This window comes from Nerophis ophidion, linkage group LG07, assembly GCF_033978795.1.
Source record: "Nerophis ophidion isolate RoL-2023_Sa linkage group LG07, RoL_Noph_v1.0, whole genome shotgun sequence".
Lineage (NCBI taxonomy): Eukaryota > Metazoa > Chordata > Actinopteri > Syngnathiformes > Syngnathidae > Nerophis > Nerophis ophidion.
This window is the reverse complement of record NC_084617.1, coordinates 43,837,521-43,850,772: the sequence shown is the minus strand read 5'-3', so window position 1 is coordinate 43,850,772 and position 13,252 is coordinate 43,837,521. Positions and strand designations below refer to the sequence as shown.

The 13,252-nt window shown below is 38.7% G+C and overlaps 1 protein-coding gene across 6 annotated transcripts in view; it reads left to right on the top strand.

Annotated features, from left to right (window-relative positions):
• Positions 1-13,252, top strand: part of slf1 (SMC5-SMC6 complex localization factor 1) — a 107,945-nt gene that overhangs the window by 27,147 nt on the left and 67,546 nt on the right. For all 6 annotated transcript variants that reach the window (XM_061906251.1, XM_061906249.1, XM_061906246.1 and 3 more), the window contains exon 15: positions 12,043-12,116. In XM_061906251.1, coding sequence (XP_061762235.1) covers positions 12,043-12,116 — 74 coding nt within the window. The remainder of the gene's footprint in view (positions 1-12,042; positions 12,117-13,252) is intronic.

Below are 13,252 nucleotides of genomic sequence, written 5' to 3'. Positions count from 1 at the left end.
TGATGGCCAACATGGTGACATTACTGGTTATATAGATGGATAGATAGTACTTTATTGATTCCTTCAGGAGAGTTCCCTCATGAGCTGATGCGCATGTCGCGAGTCAACACATAGAAAGCACAGACATTGCATGGAGAAGGAGAATCAAGTTTTTATAGTGTGAAGTTCATGGACATATCTTGTCTTTAAAACTAGCCATTAAGGTGAAATTATAAACACTGAGCTGCACTTTAAAACATGTTTCTTACATGTACCGTTATCACTGTAGGACGAGGAATAGCTAAAAATGCTTCGGTACACACCGTAGGAGGAGACAACAGCTAACCGCTAAAAGCAAGCTAGCGCTCCTGAATGCAAACAAATGGGTGGATCTATCGACTGTAACGATATCAAGTACAAGAACCATATATAGTCAATATTACAATGTGTTTCAATATTTTTTATTATCACAACATTGTGTCTTTTTTATTGTTCATAAACCCCGAAAATACATCCAAGGATACAGAAGAACTTTAGTCTTGACTAATGTACAATCCTGTAACTACTTGGTATCGGATCGATACCCAAATTTGTAGTATCATCCAAAATGTATGTAAAGTATCTAAACAACAGAAGTATAAGTAATGATTACATTTTAACAGATCTGTAGATAGAACATGTAAAAACAGAAAGTAAGCATATAATAACAGTAAATGAATAATTAAATTCATAATTAATTTTCCAGCGTTTGTCCCTCATAATTTTGAAAAAATAATAGAATGATGAATGACACAATGTGTTACTGCATACATCAGCAGACTACTTAGGAGCTTTTATAACCTGTTTGCTTACTTAATACTAAAAGCGAAGTTGTCCAGTATTTTCATTATCTTATTTAATGCCAAAATTGTTCTTTTATTGCCAAAAAAATAAAATAATTATTTTTATTGTATTATTAGATTTTCTGTTAAAATAAAGACAATAGCTAAGTTGTAATCACATGACCTATAGAGGAACATCAAGGCACTTCCGGTTTTCAGGCGATGGCCTAAGCCCCATTATGCTACTGCTATTTACCTGCATTAGTGCAAATTCTGGCGTATTTTGAAAGGTTTAGAGGCAAATATATAAACAATCATGAAAAAAAATATTTAAAATGGGATTTAGTGGATTTTTACAGTCTTAAGAAAAAATATTTTTGAAAGATTTAAACCATTCATCATCACCAATACGTTACTGCTCCCCTCAACCTCACTTCATTTGACACTCACGGTATTTAGAGAAGAAAAAATGGAGACACATTGTGTCTTTACATCCAAGGGGTCCACAAATTAGGTATTATTCGGTGAAAGACTAAGTTGGACGTATTTGTGCATCGTTAAGTACGGTATTTGATTGACATAACGAGTGCTGTGCTGCTGTGATTGTGACACTATTGACATAAAGGATACGTTTGTATGCAGTTGATTTCCTGCTACAAATATTGGTCTCTTCTACAATAATATGTCTGCAGTTGTTTTATGGTGTGACGTTCATATTTTGCTTCATTATTTTGCTAAAGATGTCAGTGTTGTTCAGTAACATGTGATTAGCGATATCAAGATTTGTTTTATGCTGTTGAGCCCACGAGAGATATATTCATCTACTTTATTAATATTATTAAGGATATTTTTTTGATGCTAACAAATAGCACCAAAGCTGCTATATAGATGCTATATATGGTCATCCGTATCGAAAAGATCACTTGGCTTTCCTGCACAACAACATCAAAGCTTTTAGTTTCTGTTACTAAAAAATGGACGACAATAATATTTGACCAACAATCACAATATTTAGTACTAGGACTTAACGTGAAGTTACAGACACAAGGATCCGATTGTATTTACAAGATGATGAAAGCAATATTTTTAAAGAGCCATTTTCTTTGATAGCTTGATTGGCAACAGTTGATTGGCCCTAGTGTGTGAATGTTGTCTGTCTATCTGTATTGGCCCTGCGATGAGGTGCGACTTGTCCAGAGTGTACCCCGCCTTCCACCCGAGTGCAGCTGAGATGGGCTCCAGAGACCCCTCGCGACCCCGAACGGTTGGCTGGATGGGCATTTTTATCTACTTTTTTTTTCTTCCTGATTGTATTTTTTTTTTTAAGCCACTTATTTTGGGACTCCACTAAAGCTTTTTCCTATCCCTCTATTTAAACGACGGGAACACCTAAAAACAGAACAGCAATTCGGCATTGTCTGATCAAACTCTATAACACCCTGACTTGTTTTAATGCTACGCTCAGGCTGATTGACCATTGTGTGAATTAAGCCGCCAAGAACAAAAACGGATGTGACGTCATATGCAACCCAGCAATGGGGGCATTTTGTTGTAGTGTCTTTTATTTTGAAAAGTATCGAAATACATTTTAGACGTACACTTCCTTTTATTGTCATTCAAATTTGAACTTTACAGCACAGATAAGAACAACATTTTGTTGCAGTAGCTCGTTGTAGTGCGAGATAAAAGTACCGGTAGAAAGTATTTAGGTTCCGGTACCAAAATATTGATATTGGAACAACTTAAATATAACAAAATAAGTCCACTCTGTCTCCACTTTAAGGTACTTCCCTGCAGAAATGTTTGCTTTAGAAAAGTGAGTTAGGAGGAAAAAAAGAACACCTGGAGAGAGAGATTGTGTGTGTGTGTGTGTGTGTGTGTGTGTGTGTGTGTGTGTGTGTGTGTGTGTGTGTGTGTGTGTGTGTGTGTGTGTGTGTGTGTGTGCGTGCGTGCGTGCGTGCGTGCGTGCGTGCGTGCGTGTGTGTGCGCGTCAGAGAGACGTGGGGTGAGGAGCAAGGTTGCGTGGAGAGAGGGAGAGGCACATGGAGGTCAGATGAAGCATGACGAGTTGACATGTGATGGGTCATGCCCAAGTTTGATCTTACCAGTGCATGTTGGCTGACAGGAAGGGTACAATGGGAGGTTTGAACCCCCCACCCTCTCACAGACAACTTCTCTGAGGGTCTTTTTGTACGACCATCGAATCAGCTTTCACCCTCCTCTCCACCTATCGTAATCCTCCCTGGCAGACTGAATCTTTTTTCACCATCTTGAATGTAATCACACACACACTTCTTTTTGTACCCCATACCAGACATCTGCGTTCCGCCAGCAGGTAGTTGGCCTGGAGAAGGGCAGGAGTCATCAGGGAGCAGGTTCATGTAAAGGCTACTAGTTCATTCACTGGCAACATTCTACCTCTCTCATTCCCATCACTTTTCTTCTCCTCCTCCCCCTCCTCCTCCAACGCTTGCGATTTGTTCACTCGTACAGGAGGAGAGGCGAACAAGCAAAAGGCAATGTGCGTCGAGGAGATAAAGAAGTGCCGAGGGCCACGCGCAATCATTTGACCCTGAAAGAAAGAATGAAATTAAAATGACAAAGCGTGTGATGAATTGAAAACAGAAACCCAAAGGAAATCTTGTTTCGTCCTATTTCATGGCTGAGGGTTGCTTTTATATCCTGTATTTATTTAAGAAACTCTCATAATCAATTACGGGATCTTTTCTCTAGAAATTAGTCAATTTTGAGAGGTTGTGTCTGTGTAGAGGAATAACACAAAGTCTGTATGTTAAATATCCTCCATATTTATTGGGACAGTGATTGTCACAAACACATTTAGCTAATGTCAAATATATAATGAGGACAATTATAATGGTGAATGATTTCACTTCTGTTTTCTGTCTTTACAATATAATATCAAGGTACCTGACACGCAGACAGTGATGAAATTTGAATATCAGAAGTGGCTTGCATACAGGTGCATGTTGTGGAGTAATATGAACGGGAAACAAATTGCTCAATAATATGAAATGCCAAACAACAGAATAAAATAAATAACTATACTTTTGTTTTGTATCAAGATTGCATTATGATTTAGTTTAAAGGGGAACTGCCCTAATTTTGGAATTTTGCCTATCGTTCACAACCATGATGAGGGACAAGAACACAACATTTTTTTAAAAGATTTTTAAAGATGAAAATAAAATGCTTGGAAAATTGGAGTCACCATTGTAGGCTTCAAAGCCCCTTAAAACAACTTAAAAACGCTCCAACGTTTTAATATACACACTGCAAGTCTATATATAATGTAGTAACAGACACCTTCATACCAATATGTTATATGTTTTATATACACACTGCAAGTATATACAAGCCCCGTTTCCATATGAGTTGAGAAATTGTGTTAGATGTAAATATAAACGGGATACAATGATTTGCAAATCCTTTTCAACCCATGTTCAATTGAATGCGCTACAAAGACAACATATTTGATGTTGAAACTCAAAAATTATTTGTTTTTGCAAATAATAATAAACTTAAAATTTCATGGCTGCAACACGTGAATCAATCAATCAATCAATCAATGTTTATTTGTATAGCCCTAAATCACTAGTGTCTCAAAGGGCTGCACAAACCACAACACAAACCACAACGACATGCTCGGTAGAGCCCACATAAGGGCAAGGAAAACTCACACCTAAGTAGTTGGGAAAGAGCATGTTCAACACTGTGTTACATCACATTTTCTTTTAACAACACTCAATACATTTTTGGGAAGCTTTGAAAGTGGAATTCTTTCCCATTCTTGTTTAATGTAGAGCTTCAGTCGTTTAACAGTCCGGGGTCTGCGCTGTCGTATTTTACGCTTTATAATGTGCCACACATTTTCAATGGGAGACATATCTGGACTGCAGGCAGGCCAGGAAAATACCTGCACTCTTTTACTACGAAACCACGCTGTTGTAACACGTGGCTTGGCATTGTTTTGCTGAAATAAGCAGGGGCGTCCATGATAACGTTGCTTGGATGACAACATATGTTGCTCCAAAAAATGTATGGACAATTCAGCATTAATGGTGCCTTCACAGATGTGTAAGTTACCCATGCCTTGGGCACTAATACACCCCCATACCATCACAGATGCTGGCTTTTGAACTTTGCGCCTAAAACAATCCAGATGGTTATTTTCGTCTTTGTTCCGGAGGACACCATGTCCACAATTTCCAAATATAATTTGAAATGTGGACTCGTCAGACCACAGAACACTTTTCCACTTTGCATCAGTCCATCTTAGATAAGCTCGGGCCCAGCGAAGCCGGCGGCGTTCCTGGGTGTTGTTGATAAATGGCTTTCGCTTTGCATAGTAGAGTTTTAACATGCACTTACAGATGTACCGACCAATTGCAGTTACTGACAGTAGTTTTATGAAGTGTCCCTGAGCCCATGTAGTGATATCCTTTACACACTGATATCGGTTTTTGATGCAGTACCGCCTGAGGGATCAAAGGTCCGTAATATCATCACTTACGTGCAGTGATTTCTCCAGATTCTCTGAACCTTTTGATGATTTTACGGACCGTGGATGGTAAAATCCCCAAATTCCTTGCAGTAGCTCGTTGAGAAACGTTGTTCTAAAACTGTTCGACAATTTGCTTACAAAGTGGTGACCCTCGCCCCATCCTTGTTTGTGAATTACTTAGCATTTCATGGAAGCTGCTTTTATACCCAATCATGGCACCCACCTGTTCCCAATTAGCCTGCACACCTGTGGGATGTTCCATATAAGTGTTTGATGAGCATTCCTCTTCTTTATCAGTATTTATTTCCACCTTTCCCAACTTCTTTGTCACGTGTTGCTGGCATCAAATTCTAAAGGTAATGATTATTTGCAAAAAAAAAATATTTATCAGTTTGAACATCAAATATGTTGTGTTTGTAGCATATTCAACTGAATATGGGTTGAAAATGATTTGCAAATCATTGTATTCCGTTTATATTTACATCTAACACAATTTCCCAACTCATGGAAACGGGGTTTGTATATATGTAGTAACCGATACCTTCATAACAATATGTAATATATTTTATGTACACACTGCAAGTGTATGTATATATACATATGTATATATATATATATATATATATATACACAATGGAGTAACAGACACCTTCACAACAATATGTAACATGACAATATTTACCGTATTTTGATCATTTTTAAACACCGACTGATTTCCTCCATGCATTGATTTCAGCCCACTTCCAACTTCTGGCAACAACTGTGTGTCCGGAAGCAAACGCCAGTGTGTTTTCTAATCATGACAGACTTGGTAACAGACATCGAAGACAACTATTTTCGGACAAATGAAGATTTTCAATCTTATCTTTTTGAAGCTAAATATACAGAGGATTAATTACTGCTTGTAGAAGCCAACACAAAGAAAGTGTGAGACGTTGGAGCAGACGGAAGCCTATAAAGTGAGGTGAAAGTGACTTTGGCGCCATGAATGCGGAATTTGAAGCCAAGCTATCTGGACTTTATTAGAATGCTTACCCAAATAAACCGGAACAAATGTACCCGGCCAACTGGACCAAACCGATCGATTGAAACTTTTACGGCTAATACCTTTTAGCATGCTTATGTGTTGCTATGCCAGAAAAATAGTTCCTCAGTGTTTGCTCTGACAATAACAATGTTGGTACAGCTTGGTTATATTACAGGTTACGGAACAGAAATTAAGGATTGAAGGTTTTTAAAGATATTTTTAGAGGGATTTAGAGGTAGAATTGGTTGCTCCCATTAGCAGCGTTGCTAGCCACCAAGAACGAGCCAATTTTTACAAGTTAGAATGCAAAAAAAAAACTTTTGTCTTCTTGTCTTTCATCATGATTTTTAACAATAGGCAAAATGCCCCCCAAAAAGTGCAGTTCCCCTTTTGTGTTTACCTTTCAGTTCTGGCTGGGAATCAAACCCAATCGGCGAGGACAAAAGACTGATATTGTATCCACTTCGCTATAGTGGAGGCCCTTTGGGATATTTTCGTTCACTTTTGTCTAAAAGCGCAAAATTTGGCACAGGTGTAGCTCAGGGCATACTTAAATGATTTAGCTAGGTCGCCCGCGCCGGTGACCTTTTGGGTCGCCACAGCGGCCAATCGAATATGACCGCAACTTTTAGTAGCTTGCGTCTCCTAACATTTGAAACAGATGAGCTACAAATGTAAACTTGGTGTCAATTTAATGTGTTTTGACTATTAGAAATGTGTTTGAATGCTCATTTTTATTTTTGGGTGTGTCTAGACCCCTAATTTGCATATTTCCAAGTGGCATTTTGCTATTCTGAAGACATTGGACGTAACTTGGGCATTGTTATGAGTACAACCTGGTGCAACATGCATGATTCTTTTCTAAAGTTTAAATAAAATCTCGGGGGTCGGGAGGTGGACACTGACTTTCTCTACTTTTAGGTTTCTGTTTCTTTTGAAACAGAAACCGATATTACAGGGATCGGGGGATCTGACTTTACTAATGTTACAATGAAATATATTTGTAGCTTTACATTCTATCTCTGTTGAAATACAGGTGCAACGCATTTTGGTAGATAATGGCTATGTTGTTAATATGGAAATTAAAGTGCTCCAATATAGTGGTTCTCAACCTTTTTTCAGTGTTGAGCCCCCTAATCAGAGCAAAGCATTTTTGGTTGAAAAAAAGAGATAAAGAAGTAAAATACAGCACTATGTCATCAGTTTCTGATTTATAAATTGTATAACAGTGCAAAATATTGCTCATTTGTAGTGGTCTTTCTTAAATTATTTGTAAAAAAAAGATATAAAAATAACTAAAAACTTGTTGAAAAATAAACAAGGAATTCAATTATAAATAAAGATTTCTACACTTAGAAGTAATCATCAACTTCAAGTGCCCTCTTTGGGGATTGTAATAGAGATCCATCTGGATTCATGAACTTAATTCTAAATATTTCTTCACAAAAAAAGAAATCTTTAACATCAATATTTATGGAACATGTCCACTAAAAAAATGTAGCTGTCAACACTGAATATTGCATTGTTGCATTTCTTTTTCACAGTTTATGAACTTACATTCATATTTTGTTGAAGTATTATTCAATAAATATATTTATAAAGGATTTTTGAATTGTGGTTATTTTTAGAATATTTATAAAAAATCTCACGTACCCTTTGGCATACCTTCAAGTACCCCGAGGGGTACGCGTACCCCCATTTGAGAACCACTGCTCTAATAAATAAATGATCATAAATCTGATCATTCCAGTATGTTTCTGATGCTGTAAAGTAGTTTTCCAAAAAGTATCAAAAGTTAAGGTACATCTAATTTTTACATAGCCGCCATCTTGGAAATATGCTAATTAGACGTCCAGACACACCCAATCATAAAGAAACTTTTTCCATCATATTTTCAATTGTCAAAAAACATGACATAGACACCAAGTTCGGATTTGTAGCTCATCTGGTTCAAATCTACAGGCAAAAGCAGGTGGTGGCCATATTGGATCAGCCGCTGAGGCGACTCCAAAGGTCACCGGCGCGGGCGCCCTAGCCAAATCATTTAAGTTTGCCCTGAGCTACACCTGTGCCAAATTTTGCGCTTTTAGACAAAAGTGAACAAATACACCCTAAAATCTCCCTAAGGGCCTCCACTACTACCCTAGTACAAGTATTAGGCCTCGTTCACATTGCAGGTCAACTCCGATTTCTTTTCCCATAACAAACTTTTCCATGTTAGTGTGAACATCGCAAAATTGTTCATATCTGACGGAGGCCTCTTTCATATTTGGAAATACATCGGAATCCTGTGTAAAGATTTATCGGATTTCGTATGTGGAAGTAAATCGTGCTCAATGTGAACACTCCTGCGCTCAGGTCGCATTCATCCGACCACAACGTCATCAAAAAGGGGTAAGCGTTATAATTATTGGCCAAAATAGACAGTTATACAATAAATAGTTGACAACGGAACAGAAAACCGGCGACAATAAAATGTTTTAGGAACTTGCGTAAAAGTTCCACCACTCATATCTCTGACTGCTCACCCACAGACACGCTCTTCGAGCAGACATCGAAGCAAAAACATCCTATAAAACTGCCAGAACCAAAACACGTGTCCTCTTCCTTCTTAATTACCTAAACGCAATATTTTTGTTCAGGAAAAGTTGACTTTGATTGATTGTACAAAATCTTTGTAAATTGCCATAAATGCACCATTACTGAGATTGACTAGAGTTGAAGATAGTTTTACTTCTGTAAACGCTGCAGTGCATGCGATGTCATGACATCCTGTCCGCATTGAGAAAAAAAAATGAATTAGACATCTGACCCTGCAGTGTGAACGTAGTACACTTGGTCAACAACACGACTACTTGTAAGTGGAACAGTTGACTCCTCGTTTGGGTTCTTTCTTTGTCTTACTTGTTCTTATTCATTGCAGTGTGAAGGCCGACTCTTATCTCGCATCTGACCAATGATTGGGCAGCGGCTGCGTGCTGTCAATCTTCGTCACTTTGGCAAGAAGGCAGCACAGGAAAAGCCAATCAATGATTTTGTGGCTGTCTATAGGGGACAAAAACTGCTTTTTGAAAGTGCAAGGGACAAGTTCGCCAGGCCCATTGGCACAGAATAAACAAAGTTTTCTTGAAATAAGTCTACCTATGCGCAGTGACATGAAATGGTTATTTGCATGAGAAGAGGGGGGCTATCACAATTACAATGTGTTTATACATGTTAAGATTGAGGTGTCACGTTTGTAATGTGGGAAAAAAATGTTAATGTGTCTTGTATTCATGGTAGTGAGTAGCGTGCTAGCCTGTTTCTATGGGAAATGAGCAATATAACTGGTCTGTCAGATTGTCAAAGTGCGGTTATCAATCAGTTTTCCTTTCATTTTATTTTGAAATGTGATAATAGTTGTCAGGAGTTTTACCGCAATGTATAATTATTGCCGATAATACCTAATAATGGTACTGAGAAAAGCTATTTATTTGCTATAACAGAGGTGATTATTGTTGATTTAGGGGAGTATCTCTCACCCTTTTTACGGAGACACTCGCTGCTAGTCAACTGGGTGAATAAAAATAAATACAGCGTCAGCCAGAGCGGATCGGCATTTGTGATCACCATTGAAAGGCATTAATCAGCAATGGCGATCATGCACTTTTTAATGAAAATTGCCTGACACTGATCAGTGGCACATCCCTAAAAAATAAATTTAATAAATAAATTTACAAAAGTGATTTTTTTTTCTTGTAATCCTTAATGAGCTACTTGCATTATATTGCATTAGTTTAGTTTATTCTTTATTTGAAGGGACAATGCACAGACACATTAAGCTCAAAGACAGATATGTTCTGCACCAGATTATAGCTAAATAGCTCATTTCCATCTGCAGTCCCTGGTTACCTAAATTAAAGATACACAAAAACATGCAATACAATTATACTATAGCATGTAATCAAATTAAGAGAAGTCATAAAATGCCCTTTCATTGACAACCACCCCTCCTTTACATCATTACTAGACAATACATGCTTTTGTTCACATCGGTCATCATTTGTAAAAACAACCATGATTTTAACAGACACACCTCACAGCTTACAACAAAATTTTCTCATGCATAAATATAATACACATTAAGTTGACAAGTCAAACATAGTGCCCACCTCAGTGACCGTGTGAGCAGCACTGATTGCTCCAAAGCCACTTTTTAAATTAAATTGTGTATGAAGACTAATCTCTAAGACTTATCAGGTTTGGTGTGAGGTCGTTCCATGCCTTTATCGCTTTATATGAAAAGGGTGATTGTGCAAAAGAGTTTTTACATCTGTTTACACTGCACTGCCCCCTGGTGGAGGCTTGTGTGTTTCTAGTTTTCACAGCAAATGTAAACTGGACAAAGTGCTTAAGTGGCACTGGTGCAGTGTTGTTTAGGATTCAATGGGCCATTCGTATCGATGCTAATCTTTGAATGTTAGCAGCATTTCACAATCTATATTTTTGAAGAATTAAACGGTGATTGTGGTGTTGTGGTTTTCGGGAAAGGATGTTTGTGCAAGGTTTCCAATGGCCTCAGTAATGTTGGTTGCCTGGGACCAACATGTTATACAATCATAAAAATAAGACAAAATCTTTGCATTTAAATAAGTTTGAGCTGCCTCCAGTGTTAACCAATTCCTGATACATTTGAACATTTGTATGTTGTACTTAAGACACATCTGTTTGTTTGTTTTTAAGCCAAGTGTTGGGACATTGATTAAAGCGCAAAATATGGAAGTAAAACCAATAAATGAAGCTTGTCGCCACTGCGTAAGGTGTCTACTCATCTAGAGAGTTGGGCGTCAAGGTCGCACACTGCCTGAGGCCCTGAGTAAGCACGGTGCTCCCCAAGAAAGAGCACAGAAAGCATATGCAAGCCACATCCCGTCAGCTTCCTCATGGTCAGGGTCCACATCGGTGACTCATCTTCACTTAGGGACTCCCTTGCCCTCTTAAACACACACACACACACACACAGCCTTGTCCTTGCTAATAACAAGCAACGTGACAGGACGTGTGTTTCCTCCCCACTGCTGGGAGCTCCCTCCTGCCTTCTGAAACAAGCCAATTACCAGCGAACAAGCCGCCTCCCTGTAATACCGATGGCATCTCACGTCAGCGCCACACACACACACACACACACACACACACACAGGTATCCATACACACACCTGTCAAACTACATGCAGGCAGATCTCACATACCCGCTCTCAAAACTAGTGACAGCCCACAGCTATTAGCTCCACGCTACTTTGAAGAGGCTTCACTTTCTTTTACTAGTTATTCGTCTTAATGTGCTCACTCGCATCAAATTCGCTCTGTCTGCGTTTGAGGCGTTAAGTAGGAGGAAAAGTACTCTGCAGAGAAAAAGTGTGTGTGTGTGTGTGTGTGTGTGTGTGTGTGTGTGTGTGTGTGCGCGTGCGTGCGTGTGTGCGTTTCCAACAATAAGGGTGTGTGTGAAATAGTGTGATTTGATATAATACAAGCTGTGGGCATTTCATTTGCTAAGGGGCATAGATGCATGTCCCCCCAATGTCTCCAACCTGCCACAGTGAAACTTTAGTCTTGTGAATGTGGATCATGAGTAATTTCTCTTTGAATAAGTACTTGGTGTATTCATGCCCGTTTCCATAAAAACCTTTAGACTGTGTCTTTTGTGTCCCGTCCAGAACTCTGAGCCCAGTGGAGGATAAATCGAGGAAAGAATACATCCTGAGAGCTCTGAACAAAGTTAATGCAGCAGGTGAGCGCTCTCTTTCTCTTGCCAACACACACACACACACACGCACACACACACACACACACACACACAGCTGCCGGTGTAGCTGGCCATTTGCAAGGAACAGGCGTTTAATGGACTGATGCACTGCACAGGGTCATCAATAAAGAGGGCCATGATGGGGGTGTCATCACTTTAAGTTTAATGAAGAGCACATAATGCATGGAGATGTTCTGCTTACATCTAGTCAGCCGCAAGGGCAATGTTGAAGCTTACGAAGCCCTGTTGGTGCCGGGCCGATAGCAAATTTTGCTTGAGGATATAGTGACCTATGAATTATTGCATTTTTTTTTTGCACTTGAGTAAAAATCATCACCAAAATCAATAACATATCTTCACGAAGGGGTGGGGGTCTCAAATATACACAACTATACCAATAAATAAAATAGCTAAATAAAGTATTGACATTCAAAGTTGCACTTCAATATTGAACATGTAGACAGAGGTGGAGTTGTACATGACCTAAGTGATAATTAAGTTAGAACCTTCTTAAACAAAAGTGCAAAGTAACAGTATCAACTTTCACTTTAAACAGATGTTCTAACAGTCATATGCAAAACAAAATTACATTTGGCATATTCTGAGCAAGGAACACCGACATGACAGCACTTAAAAAAAATGTTTAGTTTTATAACAATATTAAATGGCAGCATGTCTATGGCAATGTATTTAAACACACTTTTCATTTTGCATTGTTTTGTTTACACTGACCTGGCTTGTTCACCAAACGCCAAGTGTTTGCACAAACCATCTTCTCAGTGTTGATAGGCCCATTTTGTTCCAAAGGAATAAACTTAAATATTTCCACATTGGTGCAATGGCAGTGGGTTTTGTGATCATTTTGTCCATGTTAGCTTCTACTTGCTAACTCGCTGCACCGTGTGAGGCTAGCGGGCCAGGGGCCCTCGTCACTGCAGAACGAGTCAAAGACACTTAATGAGGACAAGATCATTCACCCGCTTTCTTTACAAACTTGAGTAGCTGCTAAAAGCGACAAAAAGTGTGAATGCTCTGAAGCATGCACATGGCGATTTATCGACGCTGGAAAACTTACAGACTTAAATTTAAATTTGTCGTTGGTTAATTGACTTATCGAATAT